At 39.6% G+C, this 21970-nt stretch overlaps 2 protein-coding genes across 5 annotated transcripts in view; one reads left to right on the top strand and one right to left on the bottom strand.

Annotated features, from left to right (window-relative positions):
- LOC127453434 (tumor necrosis factor receptor superfamily member 16-like) overlaps positions 1 to 19203 on the top strand; it is a 36530-nt gene extending 17327 nt beyond the window's left edge. The window contains exons 2-6 of the mRNA XM_051719762.1: positions 193 to 325; positions 604 to 951; positions 3008 to 3224; positions 12209 to 12351; positions 12958 to 19203. Coding sequence (XP_051575722.1) covers positions 193 to 325; positions 604 to 951; positions 3008 to 3224; positions 12209 to 12351; positions 12958 to 13271 — 1155 coding nt within the window. The 3' untranslated portion in view covers positions 13272 to 19203. The remainder of the gene's footprint in view (positions 1 to 192; positions 326 to 603; positions 952 to 3007; positions 3225 to 12208; positions 12352 to 12957) is intronic.
- A 1041-nt stretch (positions 19204 to 20244) lies between these two features.
- The window catches only part of LOC127453427 (histone-lysine N-methyltransferase SETD2-like), a 61828-nt gene continuing 60102 nt past the window's right edge, over positions 20245 to 21970 (bottom strand). For 3 of the 4 annotated variants that reach the window (XM_051719747.1, XM_051719746.1, XM_051719749.1), the window contains one exon: positions 20246 to 21949. In XM_051719747.1, the coding sequence (XP_051575707.1) occupies positions 21788 to 21949 (162 nt within the window). In that variant the 3' untranslated portion in view covers positions 20246 to 21787. Of the gene's footprint in view, positions 21950 to 21970 lie in introns of all 4 variants that reach the window. The other variant, XM_051719748.1, reaches the window with a different exon arrangement.

Genomic DNA, 21970 nt, shown 5'->3' with positions numbered 1-21970 from the left:
GAGATTCTCTTGTTGAAAATCATTAGATGTTCATGTTACTGCTCTGGTTATCTCTTAGATGTCAAAAATTGAGACTAAGAAGGAGTAACGCAGTGATTGAGATTGTAAACTCTCACAACAGTCAATATGTGTCCTAGTTGTATGGTTTACAACTAGGAATCTGGCATTGACGAGTGCTTATGTGTTTTGCAGGTGGCTATTGGCGAGGCCTGTGTCAGTGAGCAGTTCACAAACACAGGTGAATGTTGCAGCATGTGTGCGCCGGGCACTGGTTTGGCAGCCAGCTGTGGCCAGGAAGACACTAAGTGTCAGCCTTGTCAAGATGGTGAGTGTTTCCGAAACTTAATCTTGCCTCTCAAATGCATTTTTTTTTTTTTTTTTTTTCATTTAAATGTTTTTATTTTGATAGATCAGGGGACTTCATCCTTTGCCATAAGCCATTTAAAAAAATCATTATTGATGTCAGTTGCATTTTAATGTAGGAGGGACACTGTAATTTGTACCTGAATTTAAATGTTGGTTGAAATAAAATACATATCAAGTTTTTTTTGCTTTGCCAATTCTTATATCTGTATTATTAAATTTTGCACAAATCTCTCCCAGGTGTGTCATTCTCAGACTCAAAGAGCCTTTCAGCTTGTCTGATGTGTGCCCGCTGCCCTCAGGGAATTCCTGAACTGGCACGCTGCACTCCCACTCAGGATACCCAGTGTGACTGTGGTGAACATTTCTTCCAGTGGCAAGATGGTAACAGCACAGATGATCTCTGTGACTATGGAAGTGGAGTGGTTCGACCCTGTGGACTGCTGGGAAATACTGTTTGCGAGCCGTGCAGACCAGGGTATTACTCAAAGGAGAGAAGCAGGAAACCATGTGTTCCCTGTTCACGCTGTAATGATGACGAGGTGGAGATCAGACCCTGCCTGCCTTACTCGGACACTGTCTGTATGGGTGAGTGTTATGTTTATAATAGAGTTTGTTTGTGTACATCCTATTGGGTGTGTCAAGGTTAATGGCCGCATCTGCCAGAGTTGGAGTCAAAACCAAAACCTCCAAATTCAGACCTAGACCACTACAAGACCCCCTAAGATCCAGATCCAGACTAAGACTTTATTTATTGAGAAGCAGATCCAGACCAAAACTAGACCCCATTAAGATCCAGATCAAGAATAGACTTCTTGAGATCCAGATGCAGACCAAAACTAGGCCCCCCGAAACCCAGATCCAGGCCAAGACAAGACTTCTTGATACCAAGATCCAGACAAAGACTAGACTACTTGAGATCGACATGCAAACCAAAACTAGACCCTTGAGACCCAGATTCAGTCCAAGATTAGACAAGATTTGTAAAATCATAAATCAAATTTCAAGCTTACATTTTTTTTGCGTGCATACAGAACGTTTTGTAAAAGTGTAAATCAAGTTGCAAACATAAGAAAAAAATTATTTGCCATATTTTTTACTGCTTTGCATAAGTGTAATTCATGTGTTGTGAATTTGTAACTTTATATTAACAAAGTAAATTTGATCTGCATTCTCCAGACTGTATTTGCGCTTACACTTTTGGCACTGTTTTTGTGCCTAAACATGGCCAAAAACAATGCAAACCTGCAAATCAGCGATGTGCAAGAAAACAGAGGGTGTTATGAACAGGAAAATGGATTGACCACATAGAATCGGCCTGTATTTGTACAAATAAACTATTGCAAAATTGTAAATGACTTTTACATACATTGTTATACAATACATTGTTATGACTTTTACATGTTCCGTCTTCTCTTTTGTTGCGCCAGCGCATGCAATTTATTTTTACGCTTTCAATTTGAGTTGTGCTTTCACAAATCTTACTCTACGCATGCAGATCTTTCTATCACGCTTGTGACTTCATTTATGCTTTTACGAACCTTTCTCTACATATGCACTAATTTACCTTCATAGAAGCCACAATAGACTGGAGATTTCAAGAGGATTGTGTCCTCATTGGATCACTATACACGTGTGTTTAACTCTGGCCTGAGGTGTGTTAAAGTGGTTTGGAGGATAACCAGTTGACTAGCTGGCCCACATTGCCATCTGTTCCCTAAAGGGTGTTGTCATCAGTCAGTCCAGTTGAACTTTCGAGGTCAGGGCAGCCACACCGAGTGTTTGATCCATGTAGGCTGCCTTTGGGGTGTGTGTGAGAGAGAGTGGACAAAAGAATGCATGTAGTTCTTTGACAGTGTGTGAGTGCAGGATCTATTTCAGGATAGAGGGTAGGAAGCATGAATCCTCTTGACCATTCCATACTTTTCAGCATTACAGTCTGGTGCTTTAGTCTATCAGTTATGCCTGTGCCCACTGATGATGTGTTAATCAGACTCACAGCAGATGTGTCTCAGATGTGCGTTTCATGTTAAGGCTAGACAGAGCATCTGTGCTTTTTGGGATCAAGGTGTGTAAATGCTCTAGGGTGTACTTGAGTATACTTAAAAAATGCTTGTGCTAATGAGCCTAATGAGTTTCCTACTTTAATTAAAAAGGACTACAGTTTCTGAAAGAGGAACATTCATTAAACATGTAACCCATTTTGAAGGTTATGAACTTTTTGTATGCCAGATTCAAATTTAAAGGAATAATTCACCAAAATTGAAAATGTTTCATAATTTATTCACTTTCATGTTGATCCAAACCTGTATGACTTCCTTTCTTTCATGGAACATAAAAGGAGATGTTAGGCAGAATGTCTTCTGAGTGCTCTTGTCATTTCAGCTAAATCAAACTTTGGAACTTTCAAGCTCCAAAACTGACAGAAAATCTCCATTAAAGAAGTCTGTACTACTCATGCACTATATTTCCAGTCTTCAGACCAAACTTGACCAAACAGTTGTCATTCACTGGAAGTCTTTTTCTCCGCAGTAGCTTTTAAATATCATTGTACTCAGGTTCATTTGTGCCATTAGTGTTTTGGATATGTAGTTCAAAAGACAGTTCAAAACAATCAGTTCTTTTGTTAAATCTCTTATTGCAGTAAAAGACCTCAACATCCTGTCCCAGCCAGCCAGTTCTGAATTCCCCCGCTGGCCGACTCTGAGTGAAGAAACAGGACCCTCAAGCAGCCCAGTTTCAGAGTCAGGAGACCCTGGACTCACACCTCATGACCAGGGAGGCAACAACAACATCGTGGTCTATGTGTCTGTTCTGGCTGCACTTGTGCTTGGCCTCCTGTTCTACGTCGCCTACAAATGGTGAGGTCTTAAAACAATTAAAAAAAGAAACAATAACCTTATGTAATACTGACAGAAGTTGTATAGTCATTATAAATTTTATGAAAAATGTAATTCTCTTGTATGTCCCTACATACTTGTAAAATGACAAATGAAGAACTACTACTACTAGTCATATGTTGAAAGTGCTGTAAGTGATGTTAGCTCTTGTGCTAATGTCTAGTAGACCTAGCCAATGAATTAGAAAACCCCCTTCCCTTCAGCCGCATGCCCTCTCTTCAAAACCCAGCTCCCCAAAGACATGCCAGCAAACCTGATGTCATCAAATCCAAGCACGCAAAAATGATAAACAGAGAACATGTTGACATTGAGAGGTGCCTCCAAATTGTCTGATTGGTTAAACAACAGTGTGCCACAGTCACACAGTACTGTGAAAAAGTCTTAAGCACATTAGATGTTTCACAAAAAAACATTTCATGAGTTCGCTTGACAACTAAGCCCCTGGAAGTGGAAATAGTAAACAGACTGTTAACAGTAAACATATTTGGCTTGCTATCCGTAAAGGAGGGGTTTGAGCATGAGGGGCTTGAGAATGTGGCGCGGCTCAAGCTCTCAGTTCCCTCCCTTCCGGACCACTTAATTGAAATTAGTTAAGAATAATAATGGAAGAGTAGGGGTGTTGGAAGCATGCTGGAAGAATCATCATGGGAGTGAGGTAAGCAGCTGCTTATACAGTTGAAGCAGAAGTTTACAAATACATTTAAACTCAATTTTTCACAATTCCTGACATTTAATTGTAGAAAGAATTCCCTGCCTTAGGTCAGTTAGGATCACTACTTTATTTTAAGAATGTGAAATGTCAGAATAATAGCAGAGAGAATTATTTATTTCAGCTTTTATTTCTTTCATCACATTCCCAGTGGGTCAGAAGTTTACATACACTTTGTTAGTATTTGGTAGCATTGCCTTGAAATTGTTTAACTTGGGTCAAACATTTTGGGTAGCCTTCCACAAAGCTTCTCAAAATAAGTTGCTCGAATTTTGGCCCATTCCTCCAGACAGAACTGGTGTAACTGAGTCAGGTTTGTAGGCCTCCTTGCTCGCACACGCTTTTTCAGTTCTGCCCACAAATTATCGTATTGAGGTCAGGGCTTTGCGATGGCCACTCCAAAACCTTGACTTTGTTGTCCTTAAGCCATTTTGCCACAACTTTGGAGGTATGCTTGGGGTCATTGTCCATTTGAAATACCCATTTGCGACCAAGCTTTAACTTCCTGGCTGATGTCTTGAGATGTTGCTTCAATATATCCACATAAATTTCCTTCCTCATGATGCCATCTATTTTGTGAAGTGCACCAGTCCCTCCTGTAGCAAAGCACCCCCACAACATGATGCTTCCACACCCATGCTTCATGGTTGGGATGGTGTTCTTCGGCTTGCAAGCCTCACCCTTTTTCCTCCAAACATAACGATGGTCATTATGGCCAAACAGTTAAATATTTGTTTCATCAGACCAAAGGACATTTCTCCAAAAAGTACGATCTTTGTCCCCATGTGCACTTGCAAACTGTAATCTGGCATTTTTAAGGCGGTTTTGGAGCAGTGGCTTCTTCCTTGCTGAGCAGCCTTTCAGGTTATGTCCATATAGGACTTGTTTTATTGTGGATATAGATACTTGTCTACCTGTATCCTCCAGCATCTTCACAAGGTCCTTTGCTATTGTTCTGGGATTAATTTTCACTTTTCGCACCAAACTACGTTCATCTCTAGGAGACAGAATGCGTCTCCTTCCTGAGCAATATGATGGCTGCGTGGTCCCATGGTGTTTATACTTGTGTACTATTGTTTGTACAGATGAACGTGGTACCTTCAGGCATTTGGAAATTGCTCCCAGGGATGAACCAGACTTGTGGAGGTCCACAATTTTTTTCTGAGGTCTTGGCTGATTTCTTTTGATTTTCCCACGATGTCAAGAAAAGAGGTACTGAGTTTGAAGGTAGGCCTTAAAATACATCCACAGGTACATCTCAAAATCAGTACACCTCCTATCAGAAGCTAATTGGCTATAGTCTTTGACATCATTTTCTGGAATTTTCCAAGCTGCTTAAAGGCACAGTTAACATAGTGTATGTAAACTTCTGACTCACTGGAATTGTGATATAGTCAATTAAATGTGAAACAATCTGTCTGTAAACAATTTTTGGAAAAATTACTTGTGTCATGCACAAAGTAGATGTCCTAAACAACTTGCCAAAACTGTAGTTTGCTAATATGAAATCTGTGGAGTGGTTAAAAAATAAGTTTTAATGACTTCAACTGTATGTGCTTGCTTTATGATTGATAGGACTAACTTTACAAGCTTCTCCCGTATATTCCTTTGTTTAAAACTCCATTTGTCTTAAGAACAACATACTGTTTGCATACACTCAGACACCGTCCACGCCACTGTGGGAGGCGTTTAGAGCAGCATTTACATATGAGGATGCTCAAGACTACATGTAACAAATCAACTAAAATGACATCAAAATATGTTATCAGTAACTTCATGCCTCATTCTATGAGTAGAATTCGCACGAGATCAGTGTTTTAACTAATCAATGATTATTTAAAGGAATATACTGTATATGCAGTAGATAAGGTGTAATTTGTCTTGTTTATATTCTAAATTCATGGAGCTAATGCGCTAACACGCTATCTGCAGCCATAATATGCGAAGGTTACTCTTTGTTATTGTAATTTATGATGATGTAATGGAAGCCAGCTGGTACATGATAGCCGTGCGGTATTTGTAAACCTCACTCCCCTGGCCTCAAGAGGCACACTAGCGACTGACGCTAGAGGCTGTAGCCTTTAGCCTCCTCGTTAGCGCGCTCACCTCACATGCCGGCTAATGCCGGTTCAAATTCTGCCCGGACAGGGTCAAGCCGTTACCCGGATGGCAGTGAGGTTTAGGGGGGTGAGTGTAACGGGAGCCAGCTGGTACGAGTTATTTATTTTTTCCACCCGTGTTCCGGTAATGATATTATTAGACGTCAAATGATTGGATGAAAATTGTCTATGAGTCACCAGCTTGACGACGCCTTCTGATTGGATGGTTATCTTACGCAGTTAAGAACAAAAACAGTTGGATGAAGATGCAGGGGATACAGTGCATCCGGAAAGTATTCACAGCGCTTCACTTTTTCCACATTTTGTTATGTTACAGCCTTATTCCAAAATGGATTAAATTCATTATTTTCCTCAATTCTACAAACAATACCCCATAATGACAATGTGAAAGAAGTTTGTTTTAAATCTTTGCAAATTTATTTAAAAAAAAAAATTAAATAAATAAAGAAATAAATAAAAATCACATGTACATAAGTATTCACAGCCTTTGCTCAATACTTTGTTGAAGCACCTTTGGCACCAATTACAGCCTCAAGTCTTTTTGAGCATGATGCTACAAGCTTGGCACACCTATTTTTGGGCAGTTTCTCCCATTCGTCTTTGCAGGACCTCTCAAGCTCCATCAGGTTGGATGGGGAGCGTCATTGCACAGCTATTTTCAGATCTCTCCAGAGATGTTCAATCGGGTTCAAGTCTGGGCTCTGGCTGGGCCACTCAAGGACATTCACAGAGTTGTCCCGTAGCCACTCCTTTGTTATCTTGGCTGTGTACTTAGGGCCATTGTCCTGATGAAAGATGAACCTTCACCCCAGGTTTTCATCAAGGATGTCTCTGTACATTGCTGCATTCACCTTTCCCTCGATCCTGACTAGTCTCCCAGTTCCTGCTGCTGAAAAACATCCCCAGGGATGGTATTAGCCAGGTGATGAGCGGTGCCTGGTTTCCTCCAGACATGACGCTTGCCATTCAGGCCAAAGAGTTCAATCTTTGTTTCATCAGACCAGAGAATTTTGTTTCTCATGGTCTGAGAGTCCTTCAGGTGCCTTTTGGCAAACTCCATTACTGAGGAGTGGCTTCCGTCTGGCCACTCTACCATACAGGCCTGATTGGTGGAGTGCTGCAGAGATGGTTGTTCTTCTGGAAGGTTCTCCTCTCTCCACAGAGAACGCTGGAGCTCTGTCAGAGTGACCATCGGGTTCTTGGTCACCTCCCTGACTAAGGCCCTTCTCCCCCGATTGCTCAGTTTGGCCAGGCGGCCAGCTCTAGGAAGAGTCCTGGTGGTTCCAAACTTCTTCCATTTACGGATGATGGAGGCCACTGTGCTCATTGGGACCTTCAATGCTGCAGAAAGTTTTCTGTACCCTTCCCCAGATCTGTGCCTTGATACAATCCTGTCTCAGAGGTCTACAGACAATTCCTTGGACTTCATGGCTAGGTTTGTGCTCTGACATGCACTGTTAACTGTGGGACCTTATATAGACAGGTGTGTGCCTTTCCAAATCATGTCCAATCAACTGAATTTACCACACGTGGACTCCAATCAAGTTGTAGAAACATCTCAAGGATGATCTGTGGAAACAAGATATACCTGAGCTCAATTTTGAGTGTTATGGCAAAGGCTGTGAATACTTATGTACATGTGATTTTTTTCATTTTTTATTTTTAATAAATTTGCAAAGATTTCAAACAAACTTCTTTCACGCTGTCATTATGGGGTATTGTTTGTAGAATTTTGAGGAAAATAATGAATTTAATCAATTTTGGAATAAGGCTGTAACATAACAAAATGTGGAAAAAGTGAAGTGCTGTGAATACTTTCCGGATGCACTGTAGATGGACAAAATGGGTAAATCTCTTTGTTGGTAATTTCATAATTGATAGCTCCATACAGAAAAAGTAGCCACCTTCAAGATACGTCATTAGGGTGATTCTATAACTTCTGACACTTTGCTGTTGTTACAGTCGAAAAACGTTGTGTTTTTCTTTTTATTAATAGTAAATGTCTGATAAATGTACTGGAAAGAAAAGAATTAGTTATATGTGACATCACTTTGTCCTGAGCAATAATTAGTGAGACTACATGTATGGAAATGTGTGTGTGTCTATATATATATATATATATATATATATATATATATATATATATAGACACACACACACACACACACTGGCGGGCAAATGTTTGGAATAATGCACAGTTTTTGCTCTTATGGAAAGAAATTGGTACTTTTATTCACCAAAGTGGCATTCAACTGATCACAAAGTATAGTCAGGACATTAATAACATAAAAAATTACTATTACAATTTGAAAAAAATGTTCAGAACTTCTTAAACTACTTTAAAGAGTTCTCATCAAAAACATCCTCCACGTGCAGCAATGACAGCTTTCCAATTATCTGTTGTCCAATGTCTGTGTTTCTTTGCCCACTCTAACCTTTTCTTTTTGTTTTTCTGTTTAAAAAGTGGCTGTAAAAGTGGCAGTTTGTACATCAAACTGGTGTTGAGAGGGTAGAATTCAATGAAGCTGTCAGCTGAGGACATGTGAGACATCTATTTCTCAAACTAGAGACTCTGATGTACTTATCCTCTTGTTTAGTTGTACATCTGGCCTTCCACATCTCTTTCTGTCCTTGTTAGAGCCAGTTGTCCTTTGTCTTTGAAGACTGTAGTGTACACCTTTGTATGAAATCTTCAGTTTTTGGGCAATTTCAAGCATTGTATAGACTTCATTCCTCAAAACAATGATTGACTGATGAGTTTCTAGAGAAAGCTGTTTTTTTTTTTTGCCATTTTTGACCTAATATTGACCTTAAGACATGCCATTTTATTGCATAATGTGGCAACTCAAAAACAAACACAAAGACCATGTTAAGCTTCATTTAACAAACCAAATAGCTTTCAGCTGTGTTTGATATAATGGTAAGTGATTTTCTAGTATCAAATTAGCAATTTAGCATGATTACTCAAGGATAAGGTGTTGAAGTTTTTTTACATCAGTAATGTCCTGACTATACATTGTGATCAGTTGAATGCCACTTTGGTGAATTAAAGTACCAATTTCCTTCCGAAATTAATGATCAGGTTAAGTGCCTGTAATTACAGAATCACCCATTTATCTGAAAATAATAATATACTGTATATATAACATGTAATTTACACGACTATTAATGTCTTGATATTAAATTAGAAAAAAAGTTTGCTGCCCAAAGCCATGGGGCATCTTGATATATATATTTATGTTTAAGCACTCTACCTATAGTTAAACATTATAAATTATTAATGATGAGAAGTTATAGAAAAGAAGTGACAATTTATGTTACATGTCATATGGAATATAACTAATAGTAAATAGGTCTATCAGCTGTATAGGATAGAAGAGAGTAAAAACACACACACGTTCATACACTCGAATATTCATACATGCATGTGATACTTTTGTCTTGTCTAATGTTAACCAATTCAAATTCACATTGAACTTCGAACTTTGTTGCTCTTAGTAGCCAATCCAAATGCAGGAGGCGGGACTTACCAGAATACAGGTGGGGAAAAAAAAAATCACGCAGTTGGTACGTGGTAGCTGTGTGGTATGTGTAAACCTCACTCCCCTGGCCTCAAAAGGTGCACTAGCGACTGACTGAATGGCTTTCAGCTGCAGATGGCACATGAGTGAAGCAGCATATAAAACAAAAGCATGAATATGCACTTAAGAGTATTTGAGAATATTGATTCCTTTTGAAGACAAAGAAAAAAAAAAAAAAAATCACACGACGGGTTATTGGAAAATGTCTCTACACTAAAGATCGTGCAGATGTAGGTAAATTTGCACCAGCGCGCTAATAACTCTGCATGCCGGTTCATGTTGACTAATCTTAACTGACTGGATGGGAATTAGATTACATCCTTGAAGTAGGTGGAGCTCCAGTTCACACCTACCAATGACATGGACCAATGGCAGTAAGAAGGTGTTTAGCAGCCGGTTTGAGGTTTGCCTCCTCAAAAATTCGGGTGAGCAAAATAAATGACAGTACATAAATAAAACAAATAAAACATTACGAAATATGAACTCAAACAATCTGTGTAGCTGTCATCTATCTGAAGTCACTTTGTTAAACAGCAACACCAGCAGATAAAGTTTCAGTGGGAGGCAGTGTCTTTCAAGCCTCCCTTCAGCTCATTTCAATCTCATTCAGCACCTACAGCAGTGTGATTGTGTGTTTGGGGGGGTGGGGCTTAACCGGCGAATAAATCGAAAGGACACGTGAGGGGAGACATTAGCTCCTATTAGGGCTGATTCATTCAATTCGCTGTCAGTCAATCAATACGATAGTTCCTGCCTCTCATACCCTTGTCCTCATAGCATGTCTCTGCAGATCGCTATGAATGGGACAAACTGATGGAAGTGCAGAAACTATTTGCACAGAAAACAACTAACTGACACAAACAACCGCACTTTTGGTCACATCCAAATCAAAATGAACTTAAAATGATTTGAAATCTGAAATGGAATGTGAGTGACATACATTTAGTGAGCACTCACTCTTAAAGGTACAGATCCGTACCATCACAAACCCTGTGTTTACCAAGGAGTAATTGACAAATGATCCAAAAATAAGATGACTATAAAAATAACAGGTGAAAAGATGAAATCTACATTAAATACAGTTGGAGTCAGAAGTTTACATACACTTAAGTTGAAGTCATTAAAACAAAGTTTTTAACCACTCCACAGATTTCATATTAGCGAACTATAGTTTTGGCAAGTCGTTTAGGACATCTACTTTGTGCATTTTTCCAAAAACTGTTTACAGACAGATTGTTTCACTTTTAATTGGCTATATCACAATTCCAGTGGGTCAGAAGTTTACATTGTTAACTGTGCCTTTAAGCAGCTTGGAAAATTCCAGAAAATTATGTCAAGACTTTAGACAATTACCCAATTAGCTTCTGATAGGAGGTGTACTGAATTGAAGGGGTACCTGTGGATGTACTTTAAGGCCTACATTCAAACTCAGTGCCTCTTTGCTTAACATTGTGGGGAAAATCAAAAGAAATCAGCCAAGACCTCCACAAGTCCGGTTCATCTTTGGGAGCAATTTCCAAACACCTGAAGGTACCATGTTCATCTGTACAAACAATAGTACGCAAGTATAAACACCATGGCACCACACAGCCATCATACTGCTCAGGAAGGAAACACATTTTGTCTCCTAGAGATTAACATAGTTTGGTGTGAAAAGTTCAAATCAATCCCAGAACAATCGCAAAGGACCTTGTGAAGATGCTGGAGGAAACAGGTAGACAAGTATCTATATCCACAGTAAAACGAGTCCTATATGGACATAACCTGAAAGGCTGATCAAGCAAGGAAGAAGCCACTGCTCCAAAACCGCCATAAAAAAGCCAGACTACAGTTTGCAAGTGCACATGGGGACAAAGATCTTTAATTTTTGGAGAAATGTCCTTTGGTCTGATTAAACAAATATTTAACTGTTTGGCCATAATGACCATTGTTATGTTTGGAGGAAAAAGGGTGAGGCTTGCAAGCCGAAGAACACTGTCCCAACCGTGAAGCATGAGTGTGGAAGCATCATGTTGTGGGGGTTCTTTGCTACAGGAGGGACTGGTGCACTTCACAAAACAGATGGCATCATGAGAAAGGAAAATGATGTGGATATATTGAAGCAACATCTCAAGACATCAGCCAGGAAGGGCTTGGTCGCAAATGGGTCTTTCAAATGGACAATGACCCCAAGCATACCTCCAAAGTTGTGGCAAAATGGCTTGACAACAAAATCAAGGTATTGGAGTGGCCATCGCAAAGCCCTGACCTCAATCTGATAGAAATTTTGTGGGCAGAACTGAAAAAGTGTGTGCGAGCAAGGAGGCCTACAAACCTGACAATATGCCACCATACACCACTGGAATGTTTACATAAATTAATTCTGCTTGTGTTTCATGAATGAGGCCCAAACTGATTACTTGATTGCCTGCAAATGAACTACAGTTTAAGACCGTACTATTAAGTCTGTATGTGAAGTAAAATGTCATTCTTGCTGTTAGGATAATATTTTACATTCCGATGATAAACCCATTGGTTTGTGTTTATGTGTTGCAGCTGGAAGTCCTGTCAGCAGAAGCAAGCTCTGGTGAAAGCTCGGGTCGGAGAGTTGAACAATGCTGGAGAGGGAGAGAAATTACACAGTGACAGTGGCGTGTTCCTGGACTCTCACAGCCTTCAGGACAGCCAGCCAAGCAAAGGTACGAGAAAGCATTAAACACAGTTACAGTGAGCCCAAAAATATATGGACACTTAAGCCACACTGTGGCAGGGCTCTACTACAGCGCATCCCTCCTCCTTCCCAGATTTTGGCACCAGTGTAACACATTCAGTGGAAAGAAGGTGGCGAGAACCGGCTTAACAATATAAATAATAGTATAATAATAAACTTAACCAAAAAGACACAAACAAAAACAGGTGTCGGACAGCTGTCCATAACTCTCTCTCTGGCGCACTGCCGTCTCCGGTCGGCTTTATCCCTCTTGGGATTAATCAGCCTTATTAGGGGCCGGGTATGCGGAATCACGACCCAGCCCCGCCCTCCGCCCTGCCACACACACTTAAATGTATGAATGTCAGTACATACATCACAAAATATCAAACAAAGTGGCATTTATTTTAAGGAAAGAAATTACAAGCACACTTTTTTCGCAAAAAAAAAAAAAAAAATTGTTTGTTGGGTTTTAAATGTTAAAGCAATAGGTATACTGATCAAAATAAAAAACAAATTATCCAAAGTAATCCAAAGTCATTTGCTTTTGATAAATGTGTAATTAGTAATTTGATACATTTCACACTCTTGGCAGGCAGTAAATGGGACAGCAAACAAGACACACGGCTTTATGTGAACCTGCCCCCTCACAGGCAGGAGGAGGTAGAGCGACTTCTTGCTGAGGGCGGCAGTAAGAGCTGGAGGCAGCTGGCTGCCACGCTTGGTTACGAACAGGATCGCGTGGACATGTTTGGACGGGGCCAGGACCCCATCCACACCCTGTTGACTGACTGGACTCAGCAGGAGGGCTCCACACTGGGCCTGCTGTGCTCCGCTCTCACCCGCATCGAGCGGCCAGACATCATTACCATCCTCAATGCCCCATCTCAAGGAGTGTCAGTGGTCTGAATACTTGAATATGTTTTTACCCCTTCATGAAAGTGAAAGAGACACTAAAATTACAGAGGAAGAGTGCAAGACCCACTCATTTTCGAAGGGGAATGCCATGTTGCGTGCACTAAAACTTGAAAGATCGGGATTGGAAATAATAACAAGGTTTAGTATTCATCGTAATGTTTCACTTACGAATTTTGTTTCAACAGGCTTGGTGAGATGTTACCCAAATTAAGAATAATTTCTGCTCAAGATCTAGATGTTTCCTGCAGTATTCAAAGACAGTTTATCCTTAGTAATGTCCTTTTTGTAGTGTCAAAGTCTCAATTTTCTCCAAGACACAATCATGCTGAACATTCTCTCTTTCTGTATTTTGGGTGCTTGTGGTTTCAGCTGTGGTTGATATCAAAGAACATGAAGATTTTGTGAGCTGCTCTCTAAACTCTGCGGCTTTATGACTGACAGTTTTCCATTTGTGTGGAACAGACTCATAGTACTAGAGAAAGCATTTCGCATGCAATGCAGTCTTGCTTTTGTATTTATATTTCAGCGCTTTTGCCATTTGAACAATAGTCAACACAAAAGTTGGACAAAGTGTTCAGCTTCAAAACAGTGGGTTGTCAAGTGTGGCATTACACAATGAGGCATGTTATAATTTGCAGATAGAAAGGAAAACCACTAAATGAGCTGCACAAAAGACTAGCATGTTCAGAAGAACAAATATACTGACAAATTGCCTTAAGAGTGAATGATTATGATTGGTTTTTATGTTTGGTAGATCAGTATGCACTGACAAAACAAAATATGTGTCGTTCACACTTAAACGCTGCAAAAACTATTTCCCTAATCACTATTTTTGTCTTGTTTTCCTGTAAAAATGTTATAAATAAAAAGAAAAAACAGTGTAAAGATAATAAGGCTAGTTTTCAGGGAATATCTGAATCTTGAATTAAGTTTACTTTCTCAGCTTGTGGACAAATCTTTTTTTTCTTGTTTAACCTCGTGAGACCCCGCGCCCACTTGCGTGGACATTACGTTTTGGCTTCACTATAGGCTATGCTTAATTTAAACCAACTGATCTCAGTGCAGGAGACTCTAGGCTGTCATTAAAGGGTTAAACTTTCAGTGCACAACATGGTGCCAATCTCAGCAGAGTTTGTCTTTCGTAACAAAACTACATCTGGTAAGAAACCAGCTTAAGTTTTCACATTAAAACCTGTTTGAGTCAAAAGAGTAGTCTCTAGTTTCATCTTATATGCCATTTTAAAAATTGCATTGATTAATCACAAACCGGCATGCTGTTAACCACAATGACAATAGGACTAACTTTCCATAAACATTCTTCATTCACTGTGCATTTTCACATTGAGAATCAATGGACGTATCCAAAAGCTGGAAAATGCTGCTTTCAGAGGCTGTATACGGAGTTAGGATGAAAATAAGGTGTATTTCAAACTGTTCTGAGACCAGTGAAGTCATATTCACTAATTAGGGAGCATCCAATAGCTTTCCTATGCAGCCTAGTGAAATGGAAAATGCACACAGCAGTCACGCAGGGGTCTCAGGAGGTTAAAGCATAAACCTACACAGCCCCTTAGAGCAAGGGTCTTAAACAGGGGGTCCGCAAATTATTGTTTGATCCACCATTGGTGGCATTTGTAATAATCACTCGCGAGAGAGCGACAGGAGTATGAATTATCGACATGTCGAAGTCCTTCGCAGCTGCGTGCCAAATCTTAAAGTGTCACTAAACAGCGCTAATCAGCAGAAGTGCGCAGCCCGGACAAACCCTTCACATGACCACTGCTCATCACGAGCCGCTCAAATCACGACACACATCAGGTTCCACAATGCTGCAGTGGAGGGTCATGTGAGTAAACACGTCTGCTTTGGGTTGGTCGCACTGTGCAGTTGAGCAGATAACAGCCTGCTTTCAGAACAACTGCATACTTGCCTGGTGTAAATAAATAGTTACCGCTGAGATTATCAAGCTGGAATACAGGGTCCTTAACGTTCCACACACACAAGACGGTGACTCGCAAATCAATGTAATTCAAGGTGCACTCAGTCATTGTTTTCCTCATTGCAAATGTTTACTCAATGAAATCAACAGTAATTTTAAAATATATGTATAAAATCGATCACTCACATGAGTTGAAGACTCCATTTTAGTAACCTTATAAAAGTTGTTTTATTCTGCATGGACAGGGTCTGTCTGTCTGTCTTTTTCTTTCTTTTTGGAGGAGGTTTGGCACAGGGATTTACAGGGGAAATTAAAAATGGCACTTCATGTCAAAAATGTTGCAGACCGCTGCTGTACATCCCTGCTGAAAAGACCAGCTAAAACCAGCTTAAGCTGTTTGGCTGGTTTTAGCTGGTCGCCCAGTCCAGCCAGGCTGGTCAGTTAGCAGGTTTCAGAGGGGGTTTGAACACTTTTTAGCTGGTCAAGCTGGGAGGCCAGCTAAGACCACCCTGACCAGCCAAGACCACCCTGACCAACTAAGACCACCCTGACCAACTAAGACCACCCTGACCAGCTAAGACCAGCTAAAAAAGGGTTCAAAACCCCTTTAAAACCAGCCTGACCAGCTATGACCAGGCTGGGCGACCAGCTAAAACCAGCATCATGATTTCAATGGCTTTGCAATGTAAACATCATGAAGTATACATACAATAATATGGTAGCCTACCATCCTCGTTTTTATAGGCATAAAATGCAACACTCAATTTTATACAATATGTAACAGGGGTCCCATCTCCCGATCCACCAAGGGGTCCTTGGCCTGAAAATTGTTGAAGACTCCTGCCTTAGAGGACAGGGCAGGATTATTTAAAAAAGAAAAGTTGCAATAAATTGATCATGGTTTACTAAAGTAACCATATTAAATCATAATTTTATGGTAAATCAATAAACTATGGTTTCAAATAGTTTAACAATGCTTATGTATTAAAAACCATAGTAACCACAAGATCTATAATCTTACTCTATAGTAAAACCATGGTATATGGATACAGTATACTGTATTAAAACAAACATGGTTTCTGCCAAAAGAAATTTCATAGTATGTATAAAAAAATATATATAAAAAAAACATGGTTAAATTTACATGGTAAATGGTACATGCTTTGCTTGAGGATGTTTAGGTATTTTTACTTGAAAACATGACAAAAATGCTGATTAAGAAAATGATTTTTGCAGCAGATAGACAAGTGCCTGGTTTGCACCAACAGCGCAACCTAAAGCAATTGAGGCCTACACTGCATATATTATATCATGAAGGCAAAAACTTCTCTTGTGCCTTTACTTTCAATGCTCAGGTTTGTGCTTTGCTGGTTTACCCTACAATGTTTTTATTTTAGTAATTTCTATATTAAGTGCAGAGTTCTGGGTGAGACTTAATGGTTTCTGTGCTGAGATGCTTCCATACAACATTTATCACTTGTGTTTGTTCTTTTCATTAATGAAATATGTTTATAGGTATGTTTGTATTTAAAAAAAAAAAAAATAATGCATTGTGTGAGCAATGACTTGGCATTTCATGACCCTGAAAATGTTGTCAATACTAGTCGCAGTAGGCAGTGTATGATGCTTATGAAAGCAGTTACTATGAATTTGGGAGTATCTTTCATTTTATAGGCCATTTTCAGCACCATTAACCCAAAACAGCAAATCATTGGGGTAGTCTCATGTTCTTAGGCATTGTTCCATGACCTCAGATGTTGATTCATATTTTTTTTGTCTTACTCATAATACTCATGTCTCTTTGCCCTTCCTGTCCATTTAAACAGAACATGTTCTGAAAAATAGTGTGCATTTTACTTTAAATCCATAGCCAGATGAAACGGTTCAGGCATGTCAATGGCTGCCTTTTTGTCTGGGATAATTGTTTAGCTTGGCAAGAGACAACTGCAAAATGTGTACATTTGTTCAGGGCCAAAGTAATGTTGCATTGATGCCAACCCGAAACCCAACCAAAAACAGCAGTTTAATGAGCGTTTATTAAGTTATCACAATAGCATGCTTTGTTTAAATAATAAACGTTCTCATCTGTACGTTTTCCTGTGGTAATGATGACAGTCTGGGCTGTAGAATATATATCTATATCTATATCCATATCTATATATATATATATATAGATAGATAGATAGATAGATAAAGTGTCCAACTGTTATGGTGCCTTGTTCCCGACATAAAATAAAAGTCCCGACTTTGTATCTCATAATTACCGCGTTCTCGTAATTGCGACTTTAAATTACAGTATTTTTTGCAATTGCAAAGACTTTAATTGCACCTTATAGTTTTAGGAGTTTACAACTTTTATAATTATACATCATATCTCATGCATCTAATAAAGTTTCAGTTATGACAAAGTTGCAATTACGAGATATACCCTAAAGTCAGAATTACCTTTTTATTTTTTCTTCCGTGACTGATTTTTTTAAATGGTTTAATTTCTGCTTTTCGACATATAGATAACTATTATACTAGTACATTTAAAACAAGTTATTTTTCATAATTATAATTATTATAATAATTTATCTTAAAATGTTAAGAGTTAAGCATTTTTGTAACAAAGCTAACTTAAGAATGGCTGTTACATACTGTAAGAAGTTGAATAACTTAAAATAAAAGTAAATTTAACTGCGAATGCAGGTTTCCAGTTGGTGAAATACTGTTGTTTAATCCTATTATGTTTAACCCAGCGAGTATTGACGCTGACTACCACACCTGGAGTCGCAAGTTCGAATCCAGGGCGTGCTGAGTGACTCCAGCCGGGTCTCCTAAGCAACCAAATTGGCCCGGTTGCTAGGGAGGGTAGAGTCACATGGGATAACTTCCTCGTGGTCGCTATAATGTGGTTCTCGCTCTCGGTGGGGCGCATGGTGAGTTGTGCGTGGATGCCGCGGAGAATAGCGTGAAGCCTCCACACGCGCTACGTCTCCACAGTAACATGCTCAACAAGCCACGTGATGTGATGTGCGGATTGACGGTCTCAGACGCGAAGGCAACTGAGATTTGTCCTCCGCCACCCGGATTGAGGCGAGTCACTATGCCACCATGAGGATTTAGAGCACATTGGGAATTGGGTATTCTAAATTGGGGAGACAAAAAAAGAACCAATAACTGTTAAGAAAACTGTGAATATTGGCAAAAACTGATTATCGGTTGATTGTCTTTAGTGGGGTGTGGTTGCTATTCCCTTGATGATAGTTCATTTTCTGTCTTTTGAATGCCATAGGGTCTCAATTCAAATAAAATTAGCTTGAAAACGGTTTAAACTGTTTGAACCATATGGCTTTCAAAGGACAGAAAATGGCTCTCAAGTCGAATTCATGCATATTTTAGTGAAACTGAGACCTCAGCTGTTCTTTAAGCAGAAGCTTAGAGTTTCAGGGGCAAAGATCAATGCTATCAAAGACCCATGAGCTGCTCTAAAAGAAAATTTAGGATTAAGCTGGGGGTACAAAGGACAATAAGCCCCTGCTATCAAGAGAAATTTTGCAGCTCAGGTGTCTTCATTTCCTACCCTTTTTTTCTCCATCTCCTTGAAATCTGTTAATGATTTCTGTGACTGCTCTGTTAAGTGAGAGCAAAGGGTTTGCAAGGAGTTGGGTGGCTCTACATGCCATCATGTACTACAGATGGAGCTGCTTAACTGCGGTCTGGAGCAGCCCAGCGGAATGCCCTGGCCCTGGGAGCTCTACTCAACACAGTGCAGGGAGAGAGGGAGAGGAAAAAGATGGCTTAGGCACCATGCAAGCAGAGTTCGGGCCCTGGAAGAGCCTCTAATGAAAGCAGTGCACCACTTCAGTGTACCAGTCAGATCTCTGCTGTGGCACCGAGCACTGTGTTGGCACTCACCCTATGGGTCCTCTTTGAAAAAAGGTTCATCTTAAAGGATTTAAAGTTAACATTAAATTAAAATTGAACCCATTTACTTTCTTAAAGGAATATTATGGGTTCTATAGAAGTTTAGCTCAATAAAAGCATTTGTGGCATAATGTTGATTACCACATAAAATAATTTCACATAAAAAAAAAATAAAAATAAAAAAAAAAAGTGGTTCCAGTGAGGCACTTACAACTGAAGTGATTGGGGCCAATTTTTGGAGGGTTTAAAGGCAGGATTGTGAAGCTTATAATTTTATAAAAGCACTTATTCTTCTGTTAAAACTCTTTATGGCGTTACATCATGGCAACGAAGTTGTAAAATTGGATATAACTTTACACAGAAAAGGTTAGCAAGCAATTTTATCCCCCTAAAATCATGTTAACATGCATACTGTTTGTTTTGTGGCTACGGATTGTCCCCATTCACTTCCATTGTAAGTGCCTCATTGTAATCCAGATTTGTGCTTTTTTACAGAAAAGGAGGAACGAGACATTTTTTTTTTTGGCTAATCAACATTATGCCACAAATGCTGTCGACTGAGCTTAACTTGTATTGAACCCGGAATATTCCTTTAATACATGATCCTAGTCTTCTTGTGCACAATACATCAGTGCACTTTACTCCCAAAAAAATAATTACCAACAAAAATTAAAAAACTGTAACAAGTTGCTCCGGCCCTGAAACTACTTTTCTTTTTAGCTGACGTCACCTTGTCTATGATCATAGACATGTGCGTGGGCAGAGAAAAAATATTAAACAAAAGGCAAAAAGCTATTCATGCATTGTTTTAGGCTATGGTTTAAGGTTGTGCAACTCTTCCTAAATCTTGCCAGTGGTTAAGAGTAATTGAATGCATTATTGTATAAAGTTACGACAATAATAGCAAATAATAATAGATTTTGAAAAAGAAGCATTATCATTGGGATATGTCGAGAGGCTCTCGAGAATTAAATTCCTGGTTATTCATGGAATTCTGTTGAAGACAGAAATACGTCACATTATGAAAGTAAAATGGACTGCGAATGCCGTTTTATGTTGACTTTAAGTGTATAATGCACCAGAACGCTGGATTTCTGAACTGTGGCTTGATACTAAACACATTACATTGAACGTTGATGTATAGACACTATTTTTACCACATAAGGTAACAAGACAACCTAGACTTATTTTTAGAAAACAGTTTTTATCTTAAAATGTTTTTACACTCAGTATGACAATGTGCTTGCACAGTACTTACAGTGGAGTGGGGTGAGACTCCTATTTGTACATAAAGAAAATATCCCAATCTTTCAACAGAGAAAGCAAAAGGACAAAAGATAATGACACCCCCACCATTAAAACCAAACCCAACATACAGAGCAGTGGGAGTGTGTGGAATCCTGCTTACTGTAGGAACACCGGAGCCACGCTGATGGGAAGGAGGACTCTGATCTATTCACGTCCATCTAATCCCATTTTCCAGCTTGGTTTAATTACACATATGTACACAAGAAATCGTGGTCCCCCACAGTTCTTTTACAAAGTCTCTGCTAATGGTCTCAAAAACTAACTCTCAATATATTCACATATAAAGCAATATAATACATGTTTTGGAAACAGATTTAATGCAGGTTAATGAGGTGGGGTGAGTTGATTAATGGCAAGAGCTTATGGGACAGTAAACCTGATCAATCCTTACATGGGGGCCACAGAAATAAGCTACAAATTGCCTGGAGGGCTTCACATTTGCCTTTGCGACATGAATAAAAAATGCTAATGTAAAAACAGTGTGAAAGACCTTAATAAAATATCATAGCTACATAACCATTTCCAAAGTCAAGAGGAGAAACAGACTTTGAGAAAACGGGGTTAGATTTCAGACCTGCACACACTTCCATGTAATTCTATATGATAGACTAAAAAACATAAAAACAATGCTGAGCACGATGACTCCTGGCCAGTGAGTCCAAATAGAAGATGACCAGTAATCTGGGTAGTTGGATAAGAAGAATAAAGACTCAACTATTGGTTCACATCTGAGACATCCTTAGCATCTTTCTTAACTGCCAAACCAGAAGTTCATGGCCCTCCATCATCCTCGACCAATATGAGTGAGGATCTGGACCTTTAGCAGAGCAGGAAATCTTCCAAAAGCCCTTGGTAACACAACTACAGTAACAGAGTGGGGTAGCAGGGGAAAAAGATTTTAATGGTCCATACTTTTTTTCCTTCTTCACGAGTCATCTCACACACAACTATTAACTATAATGGAGTTGAAGATGATCCTCCTTATCAAGGTGATGAGACTGAGTGCATTGCCTTAAAGGTCATTTTGAGAAGACTTTGTTAAAGAGACTACAAAGATCATGAAATCTGGTAAAGAGTCTGTATAGCACCCTCGGTGTGTCCTTCATATTTCTAACCACAGCCGTTTCCTGTTTGCTTGTGGGCTGCGAGGCATATCTCATCATAAAACCATCCCCGTGCAGGACAGCTCAGGCTGCGCCCCACCCCCTCCACCCAGAGCAGCATTTAGGACATGGTTAGAAAGTCAGTGGAACAAACATCAGGACTTGCACTGGTGCCATCCTGTCAGATGCGCCAAAAACTGTTCGGGCCACCCGCTCAGAATGTCGGGAGGTTCCTGGGTTTAGCCTAGTTAGTCCAGCTCTGTGTCTTCCTTGGGCCGGTACACAAAGCCAAATTTTTGCATGTACTTCTTTATGTACTCCTTGGTTTTATGTTTGACATTCTCATTGCATTCGAGATCTTCAGGGTTCTTGCAAGACTTAAGTTCCTTGTTCATCACCCCGTGAGTCAGCTGCACACACATATACAGGGT

The sequence above is a fragment of the Myxocyprinus asiaticus genome, chromosome 15 (assembly GCF_019703515.2).
Source record: "Myxocyprinus asiaticus isolate MX2 ecotype Aquarium Trade chromosome 15, UBuf_Myxa_2, whole genome shotgun sequence".
Lineage (NCBI taxonomy): Eukaryota > Metazoa > Chordata > Actinopteri > Cypriniformes > Catostomidae > Myxocyprinus > Myxocyprinus asiaticus.
Note: the sequence above shows the minus strand (reverse complement) of the source record. Positions and strands in the feature narration are given on the sequence as shown.